Raw genomic sequence first — 17,623 nt, 5'->3', positions numbered from 1 at the left:
TTCTCAGTTCGTTGTTTATGTGTCGTGTAACATAGCATACCGTACAATTATTCAGCCTGTTGTTGCCTCTATTCTATTTTTATTTTAAATTGCCTTTCAAGATGACATGTCTGTTCTTGGTGTTGAATTTTATCAAATAAATTTCCCCCAAAAATGCGACTTATACTCCAGTGCGACTTATATATGTCTTTTCCTTCTTTATTATGCATTTTATGGCTGGTGCGACTTGTACTCCGGAAAATACGGTAACAAGATTTTTGTTTATTATTTTATTTTTATACTTTGAGACTGAATACTTATATATATTTATATAAAAATAAATATTTTATATTGCAAAATTTATTGTTATCGTTGGAATGCTCTGAAATATCACAATATTATGTTTCAGCCATATCACCCACCCCTTTCTCAAACCCATCTTGATTTCATTGTGGGCATCTCCCACCAGTTTCAAGAGCACTAAAGCAATATTTTGACACCTGTATGGGAGCTCTCCTCTGACAGGAAGCATGTCCAGGTATAACCACACTAAAGATGAGTCAGTTTCTGCTTATCCTAATTTCAAAAGTGTATTCCACTAGATTAAATCCTAAATGTGGGAATGCTGAAAAAAAGCCACAGACAAAAATAGGTTGTGACTTTCAAAAACTGGCAGTGTTGCTCACTGATCACAAACAGAAGTCAGTGATATTGCAACAAAACATTTGTGTATTTTCACAAACTAGTGTGCAACAGTCACAGCCCAGTGAGATACTGCCTTATGGTTTACATACAATCTGTAACATTTTAGATACTCAAAAGAAGTGATAAATAACTAAATGTTTGAAACAAAAAGACAAACAAGCAGACATCACACCAACCATTGAAGCAAAACCTGTAGAAACCCACAAAGCTGAAAACAATAGACAAAATAATGTGCAGAAGAAAAAATAGCATGTTGTATAGCTGGAGTGTAGCTTACCTAGCTGAGCCTGTGTGCCATCAGACATCTGGACAAGAGCATTCTCCTTTTTATTGAACAAGATCTTCACTCTCATCACATCGCCATACACGCCTATGGAGGAAGGGGAGTGTGTCACGATACAAATTCAACAAAGACAGTAGCCACACAAACAATCACAGCAACAAAAAACTATTTCAACCACCAGAGACCCTAACATTAATGGTCTGACTAAGTGAAAAATATGATTGTTGGACTAGTCTACAAATCTTCTGCTTCTGCTCACAGCCTCTATGACTAAACCTACCAAAGTCCTTAATTACACACATGACTGCTACAATGAGTTTAAAAAGGCGAGGCAGCAATTTGAAGATAAAAATCAGTAAGAGTTGTGAGATGAATAGTTTTGATCACCCTACAGGTAAGGAAATGTTGATTAATTGGCCAACTGGAGGCCCAAGTGAAAACATGCAGAAATTAACTATTCATGCACATCCCTATATGGCAGCAAACAAAAAAATAAAAAATAAAACACTAAAAACCAGGGGTATATACCAACTCTCAATTAAAAAGCAGCAGCATTTCATCTTTAAATGCACTGCACTGTTGAATACAGACTAAATAAATAAATAAATTTAAAGAAGCCTTCAGAAATTACACTGAAATGGTCCAGAACAAATAAAAGGTTTTACGTTTCAATGCTTTGAAAATTAGATTGCCTTTCTACTTTAATTCAAACAAAATGATCCTCACATTTCCCTTTAGGTGGGCAATATTTCCATTGAAAGGTCCTGTTAGAAGATTAAATATTACTAATGAGGACACTAATCAGTGTTTCAAAACTTCATGAAATGCTGCAGCTTAGTGTGGTGTCCCACTTTACTTCCATCACACAAACCAACAATCAAACCATACAAATCCCCAAACAGACAACCCCACCCTTCATAGCCCCATAGCTTGTTGATGGTTTAAAAAAATAAGATAAAATAAAGCCAACAACATGAGACAAGACATGCCCACCTTGCGAGGTAACAGTAGTAATAAAAAAGGAGATGAAAGGATGATAACGTACCGAAAAGAATAAAGAGGCAGTGTGGCGTAACGCTCTTTAGAGACAGCAGGGAGGAGCAGCGGGGCAGGGGGCCAAAAAGGGGAGGAGGGGACAGGGGAAAAGAGACGGAGCGGAGTGGAGGACAGTGGAGTGGAGTCGGGACATGTCCGCAGGCCACAGGCGGCGAGGTCCACAGGAAGGCCACAGTACCATGGAGGAAGGAGAGGCATGAGGGACGTAGAGAATGAAAACAGGACAAGAGGAGGAAGAAGTGGAGAGAGTGTGAAAAGTGTTGAAAGATAAAGAGAAAAGATGAGAAAAAGAGGAGGAAGATCATGGCAAAATTCATGGGGGCCAAAGAGGGGCCGATGTGTTTTTAAAATTGTGAGTCAAATCCAAATTGGGGACAATGTAATGAGGAAGACGAGGGTTGGGTGGATGGAGTAGTTGTAGTAATGGGGTAGTGCCAAAAAGGAAAGGAGGACAGAAGGAACAATTGGTCATGGGGCGTGCAGTCAGTTGGCAAGATGTAAGGTGAGGGGTTTTAAAACAAAAGAGGGAGGAGGACAGAGAGGAGAAAGAAAAAAGGAAGTTTAAAAAAAACAAACAAACAAAAAACAAGGTCAGTATACACAAAGAAATGTAGTGCTTCAGACAGTAGAACTGGCTAAATTAAAATGCACTGTCACTATGGGAACACTAGAAGAAAAAGAAGAGAAAAAAAAGATTAACAATGAAATACAGAAAAAAAGGCAGAGACAATATGTACTTTGACCTTAATTACATCCTATGTTTAAATTATATTTAAATAAAAGCTAAATCTGACTACATAATTCTTATTTCTAAAAACATATTTAAATTAGCATGCTTTATGTTGTAACTACACTGAGCATGCACTGAGCATGACTGATTACTTATAGGCTACACAAAAAGATACAACATACCAATTAAAGTAATATTGTCTCTCCAACAACTCAAGAATGATTTCAACTAATGGACAAAAATGAAGGTATGAAATGGTAAGCTCTTAAAAAAAATAAATAAATAAAAAATAAAGAAGTTAGTTTTTTGAATAAACTTAAAATTCACAGTGAGCAAAGTGGCAGGTCAGAAATACAGCAGGTTTGGTCAAACACAAAGAGGTCCTGAAAGAGCTTCTGACTTGATGCCTCCCTTGTCTTCAAAATGGGGTAGTTCAACTTGTATGATTACATGATGATAGATAAGGAAAAATGTGTTTCTCTTGAACAAATGGGCTCACAAACCATATTCTAAACAAAAAATTCAATGCTGCTCAACATTGCAGTAACAGAGACAGGATGTTGACCTGTGCAGGCCGACTGAGTGTACTGACCTCGGGGTTCAGGTTGCTGACCAACAACACATTGTGTCCTCCAGTGGCAGCAAGCCCTGACAGGCCAAGCCGGCTAGCTGCTGCTGCAGCAGCCGCCATGCCAGAATGACCCACACCTAGGGAAGCTAAGGCACTGGGAATACCAGGCATTGACAGACCTAAGGGGAAATAAATTACTTTTAATATATTTGCCTATGCTAACAAAAACAAGAATATATTAGGTCTGATAATGTCAGGACCAGAAATATGTATCCACTGACCTGCAGCCTGCTGGAAAGTAAAAGTTGGAGGGAAGGCATGAGCTCCACCAAAGGGGGAGGCTGAAATTATCCCGGGTGCAGCTTCATACAGAGAACACAATTTTCATAATTTAAACTTTTTTAACAACAAAAAAATGTCTTGAATGTAAAACAGAAATAAGCACAAAAACATGTTAAAATCTTTGAATCTTACTAAATGCAGCTGCCATGGTCTGATGATCAATGGAGGGCTGAGAGTCTGCAGTGGGGAGGTCTGGGCGGGTGTAGTCTCTGCTCTTGTCGTTGTTGTACTTGACATTCAGGCTGGTTAGCTTAGAGAAGCTGATTCTCAGGGTACAGCAAGCATTGTAGATGTTTTGGCCATCTAGAGACTAAATAAAAACAAAGTTTCACAATAAAAATAATTTGAATAAAATTAAAAATAATTTGAATAAAATTGTATTTTTATTAATAGTTTAATTTATATCCTGTCACCACATTGGTTTGCTTTAAATAAGGTTAACTACAACCCATCTTTAAACAGATTAAGAAAGCAACAGGTTGCATGATCACCACTGGCAATAACCTCTGGGTAAAAATGGATGGAAAAATCCCTTCAACTGAAACCAGTCATACCAGTTTAGCATGTTGAGCAGTCATGGCATCAGCATACTGGATCAAAGCTTGAAACTGGTTGTTCTTGGTGAAAGTGATGATTTTCAGCACTGTCCCAAACTTTGAAAAGATCTGGAGGAAAAAGATAACATGGTTAACAAAACCACAATGTTTATCAGGACAAAAGAAAGCAGTTTATGTACTGTTTTAAGATTAGATTTTTCCCCAGTAACAATGCTTTCTCCATAAAAAGCTTTAAGATTTGTCAAGCATAATGAATGCTGAGTCACAACATTTCTCACACAGTGGCACCAGAAAGAAAGGAAAGTCTAGTACACATACATTACATTTATAGGAACTAAGTGGGTGGTGCAGCAGGATGTCAAACTGTGTACCAGTCTGCATAATCAAAATCTTTCTTCTGTTTACCTCTGGAATTGAACAAATCCTGGTTTAAAATTTTACACAAAGAAAACAACGTCAAGCAGTTGTATAAATATTTTTAGCAGGGCTTCTGTAGTAGAGCCAGTGGAAAAGGGGCATAATTTGAGGAAGCTGCTGTTAAGGTTCCTAGAAGCCTTTAATAATTTAGCAACTATTTTAGGCCAAGGCTTCTTTGTGAAATTTTATAAAACTACTCAAAATCCATGAGACGCAAACAAGTGGCCCTGTGACTCGTGCAATGAGACAACTAGGCAACTAGATACTGGTCTAACTAACCCTAACCATGAGTAATCGTGCTTGTGGAACTACAGAACTGGTTGTCAACTTGGCAAATCAACCTAGGATGTCTGACACTGGGCATCAGACAACTGATCAGTCATAAAGTTAAAAAAAAAAAAAAAAACAACTACGAACTTTATTTATAAGCTTACCAACACACATCATTAAAACAAAATTATATGCAATCATAGTTTTTTTCCATTGAATTAACATGCTCCAGGTGCTGCCTTTTATTAAACCAATGAGTTGTAAGCTTTTTCTTTTACAAAAAAAACCCCCCCAAAACTTCTGTATTTTAAGGATAAGAAAGGTTAAAGAAAAAAAACATTCAGTCTGGTAAGTAGGTTTATTTTAAATAAACCAGTCTCTATAATGTTGCCGCATTAAAAATGTTACAGTAAAACTTGTAATTTTAAACCTTTTATAAAGATCTCTGTGGAGAGGACCGTGAAAACTTTCAAATTTAATCGTGGAACTTGGGGAAATCCTCCACATTACACACCAGTGAATCCCCCCCACCTTCTTTTAAGGACATTGATTGGTTAAAAAAAATGGCAATGAGTTAAGATCCAGAAACCTAACCAGCCCACAAGTAAGAAGCCAACCAGCTTGATGACACTGAAAAATCACAAACTGAACCTGAAGTAGCCTCACCAAGACACTAATCCTGCTTCAAAGTACAGGGCACAGTAAGTGATGTGATCACAAGTGAACAGCTCCATATACAGCTGTAAACTCAGCATGTGATCAGATCCAACTGCTTACAGGCACATTCTGAGATGCTCTGAGGGTCATGTGACTACAAACCTTTGTGTTTATGATCTTAGAAACTGCAGTACATTTGTTTAAAAGTCTGTTTATTTACATCACTGGCCTTTCTGTTGTGGAGCTGCTGCATAATTAGTTACTTTTTAAACAAACTATATTAACTGAGCATGCCATCACTGGACAAAACAAAGTTACGGAGTAGAGCTACTAAAATGACAAGTGAAACCTCTAATCATAATATTGTTCAGGTCACTTTGTGAAGAATCTGTGGCCTGTTTTCCACACTATATCAACAAACTTAAAATAATTGTAACATAATTGAAAACAAATACTACTAAATGTTTAACATGTCTGTGACAAAACTACTGTGGCTGCATATACCTGGTGTAGGACATCCAGGGTGACAGGGTAGAACAGGTTTTCCACAATGACTCTGAGTACGGGGCTTTGGGACCCTGCTCCTGCCATGCTACTGGCATCTGAAGAAATAGCCACGCTTCCCATTCCTCCTCCATGCAGGGCATTGACTGCCTGCAGAGCTGCTTGAGCACGCTAAGGAGAGACAAAAACAGAAAGAAGATTATGTTAGCTTGGATGATGAAAAGCAACAAGGAAACTTATGCAAAACACAACTATATTACCCCATGGGGAGAAACATGCATTTTCTAGATCTAGCTAAATTTTGAGCTCCAAGTATCTTGCAGTTACTCCAAAAGTGAAAAATGCCTGAAAAGCTCTTACCACTTGGTTTGGGGAGTTGTCCGTCTTCAGCTCCTTATGAGTTGAGTATTGCATGTAAATGGGATGGTTTCTGATGACGGGAGTGACAGAGGAGTAGTAGCTTACCATCGTCTGTGCACACTCCTCACTGTTAAGTTCCAAGAAGGCCTGCAGGGAGGGGACCAGAGAGGGTCAGTTTGTGCCTAGTATCACATTCTAAAACACCGCTTAACCCATGCAAATTTATTGAAACGTTCCTAATGAACAGTATCACTACTATGACAAATTGAAATTTAAAATATTACAGCAACTAAAATAAGTTCATTTTAGCAAGGAGAATGGTTTATCTATTCATGCAATGAAACAAAAGACTCACCATCAACACTTTAGGTCAAGGCCAAAAGCGGATCTTACAGCTGACTTTTAGAAATAAAAGATTTAAACAGAACAGTAAGCAGACCTGCATAAAACTTTTCCTTACCTGATTTTTCCCTTTCAACATCAAAAGATTTGTGACCTTCCCAAAAGGCAGTCCCAGGCTTATAACCTCAGCCTCATTGATGTCGTTGGGCAGCTTGCGTACATGAACCACACGTGATGGAACACCAGGACTGCGGACATCACCTTTGAATTTTTTGCTGTCGTTGCCATTGGCTGCAAGAGAAAACAGAAGCTGATACAATCAGGGAGGGAACATTAGGCTCTGGTTCTTTGTGAATAATGGATTGATCGCCATGGCAACACAAACAAGACAGACACACCAAGCTCTTCAATAAAAAGGATCCAGCCCCTCCATGGCAACCCCCCTACCTGAGTTCATGATATAGGGTCCGTTGGATATGCAGGAAGAAAAGAGTTCGTCGGATCCCCTCTGCACAGAAAAAGAAAAAAAAAATTAATTAAAAGGCTCACTACCCTGTGTTCACTAATGAAGGAACAGCATGGCAGGTAAAGAGCACAGTTCTCATATTACGGAGCTATTGTGTGATAAAGAAGGAAGTAATGTGATAACCAGGGCAAATTTAGCAAACATTTCAGAAGAGTTCTACCTTTCTCACCAGGAAGAGGTCAGTGACCTAATTTGTCAGCAGATAGAATCAAATTTCCATCTCCTTTCTGTCTTCTTTAACAGCACTGATTAGCCATAAAACCCCCATAAAATTAAATAAAAGCAACAAAGTGCTTGTAAGCTTTAGCCTATAATGCACAATTAATATTTCACTCTCACAGTATGTCACATTTCAGTCTAACAGCTGTCTGCACATCCCTTCTTTTCATTCATAAAGAGGAAAGTTATATACACAAATGCTCTAAAATCCAAGTCAAGATGTGAACCCTCCCAGGCAACAGTAGATTACTGTCTTGTTCAAACTCGCTCCTTAGTATATATAAAGTGGTGTTTCAGGGCTGTTCTCGTGGTTCAGTGTGTTTGTAAACAATGAAGTACTGAAGTCACAAGAAGTGGCTCAGCAGTCTAAGCTCTGCAGCGCTTCACAATGAAAGTCCTGTTCAGGGTGAGACTAGAGGCATTGTTACACAGCACCACACACATATGGAGCAGTAAAGAGACTCCAGTGGTTGAAGAACAAACACCTCTTTTCCAATAACAACCGAAACAGGTTTGCTAGCATTCTTCCTCCCTTTACAAATCCAAATATACAAAGAGGGGGAAAGTTACACAGCCACCTCAGAAAAGGCAGATAATTTTATGACTTACAAAATTTAACATGAGATTAATCTTTAATGAGCGCTAAATCCAAAAGGGATATTTTTCCTCCTTTTGAGTAGCAAGTCGGATAACTGGTGTCAAATACCTTGATCAATTATTATCTCAAAAACTTCTCTACACCAGTGTGTGAGAGAAGAAATTTAAAAAAAAAGACTTCGAAAATATTAAAATGAACAAAGGGCAGATGGAGGCCATAAAAATGTTTTGAAAACCAGCTCCAACTTGACTTCAGGTTTGTGTGCTTCTATCAGTCAGCGGACAAACTTCAAACAGGAAGAGCAGTGAGATCAGGGTAGTTTCCAAAATGTACTAAGCTTCCTCTGGGGGGACTGTGGGCTGGACTTTATCATTCTTGTCTTCCTCTTTTTAATAACTTCAACCCTAGAACAAAGTCTTGCAAAAATCGAGAAATGTGTAACAAGTAAATGAAGATGACAGCTTTTAGTAAAAAAAATAATAAATAAAAGTTACAAACTCTATAGCAGAATATCAAAGTCTATAAAGAGTTTGTTGAAGGACTTATTTTCACTCAAACATGCATAAACTTGTTTACACCATTTGTGCAAAATGCTCAGTATTATAACCTTCAGGAAATGCTGACACAAAACTGGCTCATATACTAAAACTGCTGAGTGGTTTGTTTTAACAAGAGAAAAGGTTTTAAGACACTTTAACCTTAAAAGTAATGTTTTGGAAAAACTCAACTTGGTGAAATTTATTTAAATGTGTTGATTTTTGAAAGTGCCCTTCTTTTTGTGGGATCTAATTGGGGGGGTGTTGGTGGGCAATACACTTTCAGGAAAGGAGAACAGGTACAGACATGCTTGTTCACTATGAGCAGCCTTCATCGCCAGAGAGGGGAGGGATCTGTGCCTCAACAGGGGGCTGGAGGAGGGGAGATTGGAATGTCACCACGGAATGCCAGACACTCTGTCCAGACAGAATAATTACAGATTCCAGCAAGGCAGGACTCCATAACTCATCATCATTACCACAGCACATTTAACTCAACAAAACAGGAAAACTTGAAGAACAAAATACAAAAGTTAAACTCAGGATCAAACAGAGCATTGTTACTCAAAAAGAAAAACAGGTCTGACTGAAATGAATAGAGAAGGTGTGGTGTCTCTGTAACAGGCGTGTACACTGGAGATCTTACTAAAACATTATTAAGACCCTCGGGCACCAAGGATGAGGATAGTTGTGGGAGGAAGGAAATTTACAGCAAAGAGTTGTGATCAATTAGTCCATAACTGCCTCAGGACTCGTCATTGAGGATTACTACTTAGGAAGAATTTTTTATTGGGTACAAACCTTATTAAAAGCGTATTGGAAAAAAAAGTGTGCTTGTTAATTGTGGCACAATAGCACAGAGTTAAATAAGAACACCCAAGCTATATAATAATTGTAAATTACAAAAACATGTTAATCCAAAAATATTGCTTAATACTTCACTGATTTATTCTACGCGTACCAGAAGTAAAATCTTAATTAGTCTTGTGATCAAAACAAGACTATAAAAGTATAAACTGACAGAAATCCCTTTTAACATTCCAGTAAGGTCAGCAGGCCACTAAGGAACACACAAAATAACAGGAAGTTTCATTTCACCAGCCACGCAGGCAAACAGATGTGACACAGGAAAACATGACAGCCCCACCTCAGAAAATCTATTTTAACTGAATTATCAAACATCTAATGTTCACAGTCCCGAGCAAAGCTGTAAGCTCTGCGCACCGACCAGTCAGTCGTATATTGTATATTAAAGGCAGTCCTATCTACAACAACATGCTCATTACTCACAAGCTATGGTTTTGGCAGGCAGTTTTGTAATTATAGAGGAAACTCTGGTTAAACTGACTACAGCTCTTTCCTTTTCTATGTCTTTTAGTCTCTCCTCTTTAACCAAAGCACAAGCTATTACAAGCGCAGAAAGGTACAGCTATAAACAATGAGCACATAAAGCTGTAAACTGCACAAAGGTGTATATGTTCAACTTTTAAAGATTGCTAACAGAAACACAAAACCACTCTGTAAGCTGGGGGTTAAGGTACATAACCTGAGGAGACAAAGAACTAGTATTTACTGTGTAATTAAGCAGTCAAATTAGGAGACTGACCAGGGTGAAAAAACAGACAGAACAGAGAAAATCTGCTTACCTTTGTGCCAACTGATATATCATGGACACTGCTGTAAAAGTGGAAGAAAGTTCATAGTTACAAACAAAACTTTTATGGCAAAGACAAAATGGGATCGGTTTTGTTTCATAACAGGGTTGCATAGTCAAGACACGTAACTTGAATTAAAAATAATTTTTAAAAAATGTCTGAAACCAAGTGACATGCAGCTTGTTAAGTACAAATACTTACTCAATTTCAGGGACGTAGCCGGATCCCAGAGGGTACAACTCAGTGGCGTCTAGGCGGCTGAAGTAAATAAGCATATACACATTTTTTAAAAAAAAGTCAGAGTGGATAATCTGCACAAATGAGAATGACATAAAGCTTACAGAGAGGTATGCGCAGCGGGTGAGCTCAGATTCACGCTGCCTTTGAAATGCTTCAACAACCGACTGGAATCAGGCGATCAAACTCGAAAAGCACGTTTGAAGCCAACAATACGCGATTAAACATTGAGCCCGGATAAGATAACTCGGCACTGAGCTTTCTGATTGAATCAGTATGAAATGTCCAGGCCAGACATCTTCAACATGGCCCTGGCCCTCCGCGGACAAATGAATGCGGAAATGAGACACGTTGCTTTAGCTCAGCGCCCAAGTTCCCGTGAAACCAAGTTACAAAAGGTACAGTTAGCCAACGTAAACTAATACTCTTTGTTTGGTACAGAACGCTAAACTGTCGTTGAAAACAAATTAAAATAACATGTTTGACTAACATATAGTTGGCTGTGTTATGATTAAGTGTTTGTCGCGCTAAAATAAGTCAAACATTTCGCACAACTTATGACGGAAAGCAGTGACGCTATCATGGCTAGCTGCTGCTAGTTAGCGTACGCTCCTGCTAACTGTTGAATGTTTTGAAGAGAAAAAAACTGTTCCGACTAAAGTTTCCCCGTTCAATAGTTAAACCGAAGCAACCCTAAGAGTCACGAGATTAAAATAAACAACCGACACAAGATATAAATTTACTTCTCGAGCAGTTTGTCTTAAAAATGTAAGTCTTAAGTACGGTTCTTTTCACTTACCCGTCCATTGCACAAGAAAAAAACTGCAGGTCTGAAGTAAAGCTAGGGCGGCAGACTTGCTTGATTTTCTTACAAAATGGCTGAACACGCGGAGGTGAACGCTGATTAGTCCAGACAGCTTCAAGAGCCAAAGGGAGGCGGGGACAAGCCTCCTCCTAAGCGCTGATTGGACAAGACGGCTATCATTTAGTGAAGGGGGAAAAACAAGGCCGCGGCAAGTTTCCAGCGGTCTGGGTTGTTTAAGTTCAGAAAACTCACTCTGTCAGCACACAGATATGACAAAAAGCCTATCTTTTTGTTTTGTTCCACCGACTTTGTTTAAAACATTGATTGAATAAGGGTCTGGCCTTTGCCTCGAACATTGTTCCTAAACAAGAAGTGGAAGGAAGTTTTAATTAAGTTAATTCAGAGAAGATTGAAATCTATGTATTTATACACCATTTTCTCTTCACACGCTAGGGCTTTAAACTGTGATTCTATTTGCATCTTGTGTAACGTTCTTCTCTGATAATAGTGAATATCTTGAATAACCTGTGTCTATTAATATAATCATATTTTTTACTTTCACTTGTGTTTTCTCTTTTGTATTGTATGATTAAGTGTATCTTTTGCATGGTGTTGTGACTGACACAAATGTTGCTTTAAGAAAAAACTAACAAGAAGATAACAAAAATGTCCTACTATTGAATTTGTCCTGACTTACAGTGATTTGAAAATGTATGTTGGCTGATACAGTTTCCTGCAAACACCCAGCACATGTGAGGACCATGAAGAAAACATTCAAACATTAAAGGCCTTGCATTCTTTGAAGGAATACACATCACCTGCTTTCTTTCATCCCAGAGTTTTAGACTAAGTTCACCATGAGAATTCACTGAGTTATTCTCATTTTAGTCAGCCTTGTAAATGAAGTTCGGCTACGTGCAATCTCATGCAAGACCTCATGGGATATAACTAGGTAACTAGGTATAACTGGGATTATGAGTTGTGAATGACTCTCAGGTACTACCACATCCAACTTTAGCTCAATATATATAAATCTAAGTTATAGCCGTTTTTGTGTTTGCTAAGGTTGCTTAGATATGGTGGCCTTCTTGAATGGGATTAACTTCAAATGACAATCAGTTACATTTGTCCATCCAATAAATACTTAATGAGAGTTTTAATAATATTCATTTAGTGGTTTATGAAATATTTTGCTTACACAACAAACAAAACACACACACAGCAGAAGTATTGTTGCTCTCCACCAAAGGCAAAAGGGCGACAAAGGTCAATATAAATGTGATGTGTTTGTTTACACTGCTGAGTATAGTTTGTGCACTGCTGTGATATAAGTCGAATATGTTTGTCAGAAATTTGTCAAAGCATTTTCTCTCATGAAAAAAAAAAGAAGTCAAGTTTGCAAGATTTACCATTAAAACTATGCACGCAGTATGAAAGGTTTTGGAACATTTGTGATTTTGTAATTGAATGTCATATTTTAAATTTATAATCACAGCCAAAGAACATGTAAAATATTGATCTATTAACCATAGACTGAAATTAGCACTGAGCTAAAAATGAAGTATGGTGTGACCTACGAGGGATTGGTAAATCCCTGATGAGTATGCAGACATTACAAGAGACTCAAGAGAATAATGAGTGAACAACAGCACTGTTCAAGTTTCGAGTAATCATAATTTTCACAAGATGAATGAGCTCATGTAGTTAGTAAATACAATATTGAACCCTTAAAAGAAAGTCAGATTTCACTCTACAACTAATGTTGAAATAGAGTCATTAATATCACTCTGTATAATGATACAAATAGATTTTTTTATAGTTTTTAAAAAGTGTCAATTCATTATACGGCTTATCTTTGTTGTCACTCACCACTGAAAGGCAAAGGCAGACAATAATGTTTGGGCTTGTGTCTGTGTGTAGTCATGTGTCTGTTAGCAAAATATCTCATGAACCACTGGACAGATTTTATTGAACCTTTCAGGAATTATTTTTTGCATGCACATCTCCAGTTGATTAACCAATTTTAAGATGGCTGTGAAAGGCAACAGACTTTTGATAATACAGAAATAGCTATAAATTAGTCAATTTTACAGATATTGAGTTAATACTTGATGAGTTAGTAGCTGAGAGTTATCCCTAGCACATGCTCTGAGCATATATTGTGATATTGCATGGGATTGTGCATTACGTTGTTTTCAAGGTTTGACCAAAACATTTACAACTCTGTCATTTCTTAACATCTGATGTCTTACATTAAAACTGTGGTATGAAAGGCAGTGGGAGATATGCATTCCTAATTTATTTGATTTAGGATCTATCACAAAAAGCATTTATTTTTATTGTTCACATCTTTAAAACAGTATAATATTACAACAAATGTAGCAGCAGAACTTTCTACAAAATTTACCCAAGATATGTTAATAACAATAATGGACACTCAATTGTAGATTAAGTTCAGTGAAAATTTTGTTTACATAAAAAGGCACATCTGTTACATAGATGAGAAAATAGAAAGGGTTAATAAAAAATAAAATAAAAATATTTACTATAAACATAAAACTGTAAATAAAACTGGTCATGTAATTCTTGACAAATAGATATTATGTTAAATTGTTTTGGGATATTGTATAAAAACTGAATGTATGCCGCTTGCAAATAGAGAAGTAGCAAAAATTAGGACAGAGTTTCTGGAAACAGAGTTCATATTGTGGCAAATTGTCTCAGTTGGTGAGGTGAGTTGTGTAATATGTTTCTGAAAAGAAAATGAGCCATGAACAGCAGCTGGTGATCCAACACTGTTTCTCCTCTGTTGGCTGCATGTTGATTTCATGACTTTATTTCATTACATTATGTTTCTGTTTCTGTCCTAACAAACCAGTTACAGAGGAAAGGGAATTATGGGTAACTGATAGCAAGGCAGCAATTAGATTTTACTGCTCTTGTGGAGATGATTGCCATTTTCTGTGCTCCATATTGCAAATTGAAACACATACTGTACAGTAACAAATAAACTTTCAAATCCTTTGCATTTTTTAATTAAAGGTCAAGCATTCCTTAAAGGAACTGTTATCTTTCATAACAGTTTAAATTCAAGATGGCCACCCCAGCCACATCTCTGAAGATGTGCTAGTGCTCAGCTATTATGACATAAACTTTACCTCATTAGCTGTACATTTGGGTTAGTTATGTCAGTTTTTGTGGTAGCAAAGTCAATTAGCTGTGATGACCATCTTGAATCAAGTTGACTCCAAATGTTAATCAGTTATAGATATTCAGCCAATGATTATTTTCTGACAGTTTCATTAAAACCTATCCAATGGATCACAAGATAATTTGGCTGCAGACAAACAGGGTTGAAAGAACAGGGCTTATAAAAAGTATTCACCCCTTCCACATTTTATGCTTTTATTGCTGTTATAAATCAATCATGGTCATCATCACAGAGACAGTGCTCACAAGCTGAACATACTGCTTTCATGTTGGCCTTAAGACAAATTTTAATTAAAGACCTAGCATTCCTTGAAGGAATGCGTATCACCTGCCACCTTTCTTGCTAGACATCTCGACTAAGATCATCTTATGTTAAGAACAGACAGAGTTAGAGCCATTTTGGTCAAATCTTGATAATAATGCTATGCAGAATCTCATATTGTGAGATGTCATGTTCAGAGAATGACTCAGCAAAATTCTGGGAATTTTCAAAGCTGAAAACATTCTATACTGGCAGGAATTTATGGGAATAACACTGGAATTCAAAATATTGAAGGTTGGCCTTTAATAGGGATTGTAGATATAGCCAGGGGAATACATTTTAGCTCAATTCTGATTAAAACAAGCAGATTTCATGCAAGTAAATTTAAGTATATTTATGGTATTGCACCCATGTCTGATAACCAAGCAATTCCTTTGGGAAGGGGACAGACCTTGCACTTGTAGCCTCTATTATCTTCCAAATCCCACCATCATCACGCGCCTCTGAGCGCAACTGGTCAATGTTCAGGAACACACACTCACACACAAAGGTTCCCAACAGGCTTACAAATGTGAGAGGGGAAAAACTGGTGGCCATTGAAGCAAAGCTAAGACCCTTTGAGCTTGACACAGAGCCATCTTAAACAAGGCAGGACAGTGACACTGAAGAGAAGTCTGAGTTGGATCTTGAGGAAGTGAACATTGATGAGGCCCAGGAAGAGGTTATTGCCTGAAAGGGTTTGGCCAAAAATGCAGAAGCTAGGCTTGAGAAATGTGAGGGAAAATATTTTACATACTTACATGTTGAATATGCTGGTGTAGATTCTCAGTCATCCAGGCCAAGGTAAATTCAAAAAAGTTAAATTTTACAAGACAAGAGCCCACAATCACTCTAAATAACTCAGATTCAACATGCAAAAAAGTTAAAAAACAAAAACAACTGGACTTCTATCAGAAAGCTTCTCAGAAAGCTCCTCGGATGAGAAGCGAAACGTCTTCAACTACAGAATAGAAGTCCAGTTGTTTTTGTTTTTTAACTTTTTTGCATGTTGAATCTGAGTTATTTAGAGTGATTGTGGGCTCTTGTCTTGTAAAATTTTGAATGGGACTTTTTATGTTTTTATTTTTGGAGGGAGTGTTATTTCACTTAATCTTTAAATGAGTTGGGTCGGGGGAATAAGTAATCCTTTTTTTAACTCCACAGACATTCCTTTGCTATTCAATGAAAGAATTGATTCAATAAAATAATTATAACTTGATAAAGTTCTATCTACAAATAAATCTGTTGGAATGTATTTTTTTTTAACTGTATTTTTTTTTATGGATGTCTGCCTATGACAAAATAAAATGTTTAAATCTTTGTTTACATATGATGCAGTTTATTTAAATTACCACCAGTTTTTAATTAATTTTCATAAATTCTGATGAAAATGTTCATTTTGGAATATTTCCACAACTCCCCAATTTATCTTTCCAAGGAAGTTTCTAAAACTTTCCATAAATTTATCAGAAACCTTTCACCCCTTTTCCAACCCTACTAGTACCACAACAAACTTTAGCTCAGTATCTGTAAAGTGTTGACTACAGTAGATTAACTTACTATAGCTAGCAGGCAATAAATATCTTAATTTTCATTGTCTACCGTTTATCTGTGGTTGGGTTGCGGAGACAACAGGTCCAGGAGAGAAAACCCAGACATCCCTCTCCCCAGCGACACTCTCCTTCTCCTCCCAGGGGATCCTAAGGTGTTCCTAGGCCAGAGAGGATACATAGTCCCAACATGTTCTGAGTCTGCATCGAGGTCTCTTCCCAGTGGGACAAGCCCCAAAAACCTACAAAGATAGGCATCCAGGAGGCTCATGAAATCAGCAAACACAAGAGATGTAAACTGTGGTCCATTATCAGTTGTGATTGTACATGTGAGGATCTGGGTTTGGCGCCGCCTTTTGGGCGGCGCCACTAATCCTTACTCCACAGGTGTTCCAGATTCTACTGACGAGACCATCCAACATTTAAGCAGCAGGCTGAGATCAGATCCTCGCTGGAGCATCAAACCTTCTGGGTTAGATTCTCCACCTCAGCGTCTAACCTTAACTCTTGCTCCTAGTGCTAATTACGTTCTCTATCTTGCCTACGTCTTAGGTTTTGCCACGCCACGACTACGGACCTTAAAGACAACTTACCTGGAACCATTCTGATACCTACCTTGCTGAAACTGGCTCGTCACTCCTGGAACAAACTGGAACCGCTCCTCCTCTCCTCGGCGCCGCAACTCACCTCCTGGACCTGTAAGCAAACAAGGGACATTATTATCACCACCTTGCAAACCTCTCTGACTAAGATCGTACCCGAGACACACCCAGCTTCTCCTTATCTTGCAGACTCCTCCGAGACCCGCCCACTGTATATAGCTTCACCTGTAAATAAAACTCACTTACCTTCATCTCTGTCTCCGTGTGTGGTTTTGGTTTCGCTCTCTGGACAGTATCCCTGGGATTATGACAGTATAGGGGTTTCCTATGCACAAGTTAGGAATCCCATGACGTTGTGTGTTTGTTGAAGCATTAGGAGTAAATGCTATATCAGGCCATTTGTTGAAATAATCAACAAGGCTGATGACAAACCTTCAGTTGTAAGCTCCATATTCAAATTGACCCACAATGTTGACAGCAATGTGTTGAAACGGACCCTTCAGAAACTTGACAGGTTGTAATGAGGCAGGTGGTTTTGCACTAGTGGTTTTGTCACATGCCCGACAGATGGTGCACAATGACAAGCTTGTGTAGACCAAACTGTCCATATG

The 17,623-nt window shown here is 37.9% G+C and overlaps 1 protein-coding gene across 1 annotated transcript in view; it reads right to left on the bottom strand.

Annotated features, from left to right (window-relative positions):
- The window catches only part of ptbp1a (polypyrimidine tract binding protein 1a), an 18,194-nt gene extending 6,771 nt beyond the window's left edge, over positions 1–11,423 (bottom strand). The window contains exons 1-13 of the mRNA XM_017421544.3: positions 11,344–11,423; positions 10,509–10,565; positions 10,299–10,329; positions 7,221–7,281; positions 6,892–7,064; positions 6,432–6,578; positions 6,072–6,242; positions 4,221–4,331; positions 3,799–3,976; positions 3,606–3,686; positions 3,346–3,503; positions 2,013–2,046; positions 962–1,054 (exon numbers count right to left, since the gene is read on the bottom strand). Of these exons, the coding sequence (XP_017277033.1) occupies positions 962–1,054; positions 2,013–2,046; positions 3,346–3,503; positions 3,606–3,686; positions 3,799–3,976; positions 4,221–4,331; positions 6,072–6,242; positions 6,432–6,578; positions 6,892–7,064; positions 7,221–7,281; positions 10,299–10,329; positions 10,509–10,565; positions 11,344–11,351 (1,303 nt within the window). The 5' untranslated portion in view covers positions 11,352–11,423. The remainder of the gene's footprint in view (positions 1–961; positions 1,055–2,012; positions 2,047–3,345; positions 3,504–3,605; positions 3,687–3,798; positions 3,977–4,220; positions 4,332–6,071; positions 6,243–6,431; positions 6,579–6,891; positions 7,065–7,220; positions 7,282–10,298; positions 10,330–10,508; positions 10,566–11,343) is intronic.
- Between the last annotated feature and the right edge of the window lie 6,200 nt (positions 11,424–17,623).

This window comes from Kryptolebias marmoratus, linkage group LG10 (genome assembly GCF_001649575.2).
Source record: "Kryptolebias marmoratus isolate JLee-2015 linkage group LG10, ASM164957v2, whole genome shotgun sequence".
NCBI classification, from domain to species: domain Eukaryota; kingdom Metazoa; phylum Chordata; class Actinopteri; order Cyprinodontiformes; family Rivulidae; genus Kryptolebias; species Kryptolebias marmoratus.
The sequence above is the reverse complement of the archived record's forward strand: the minus strand, read 5'-3'. Positions and strand labels throughout refer to the sequence as shown.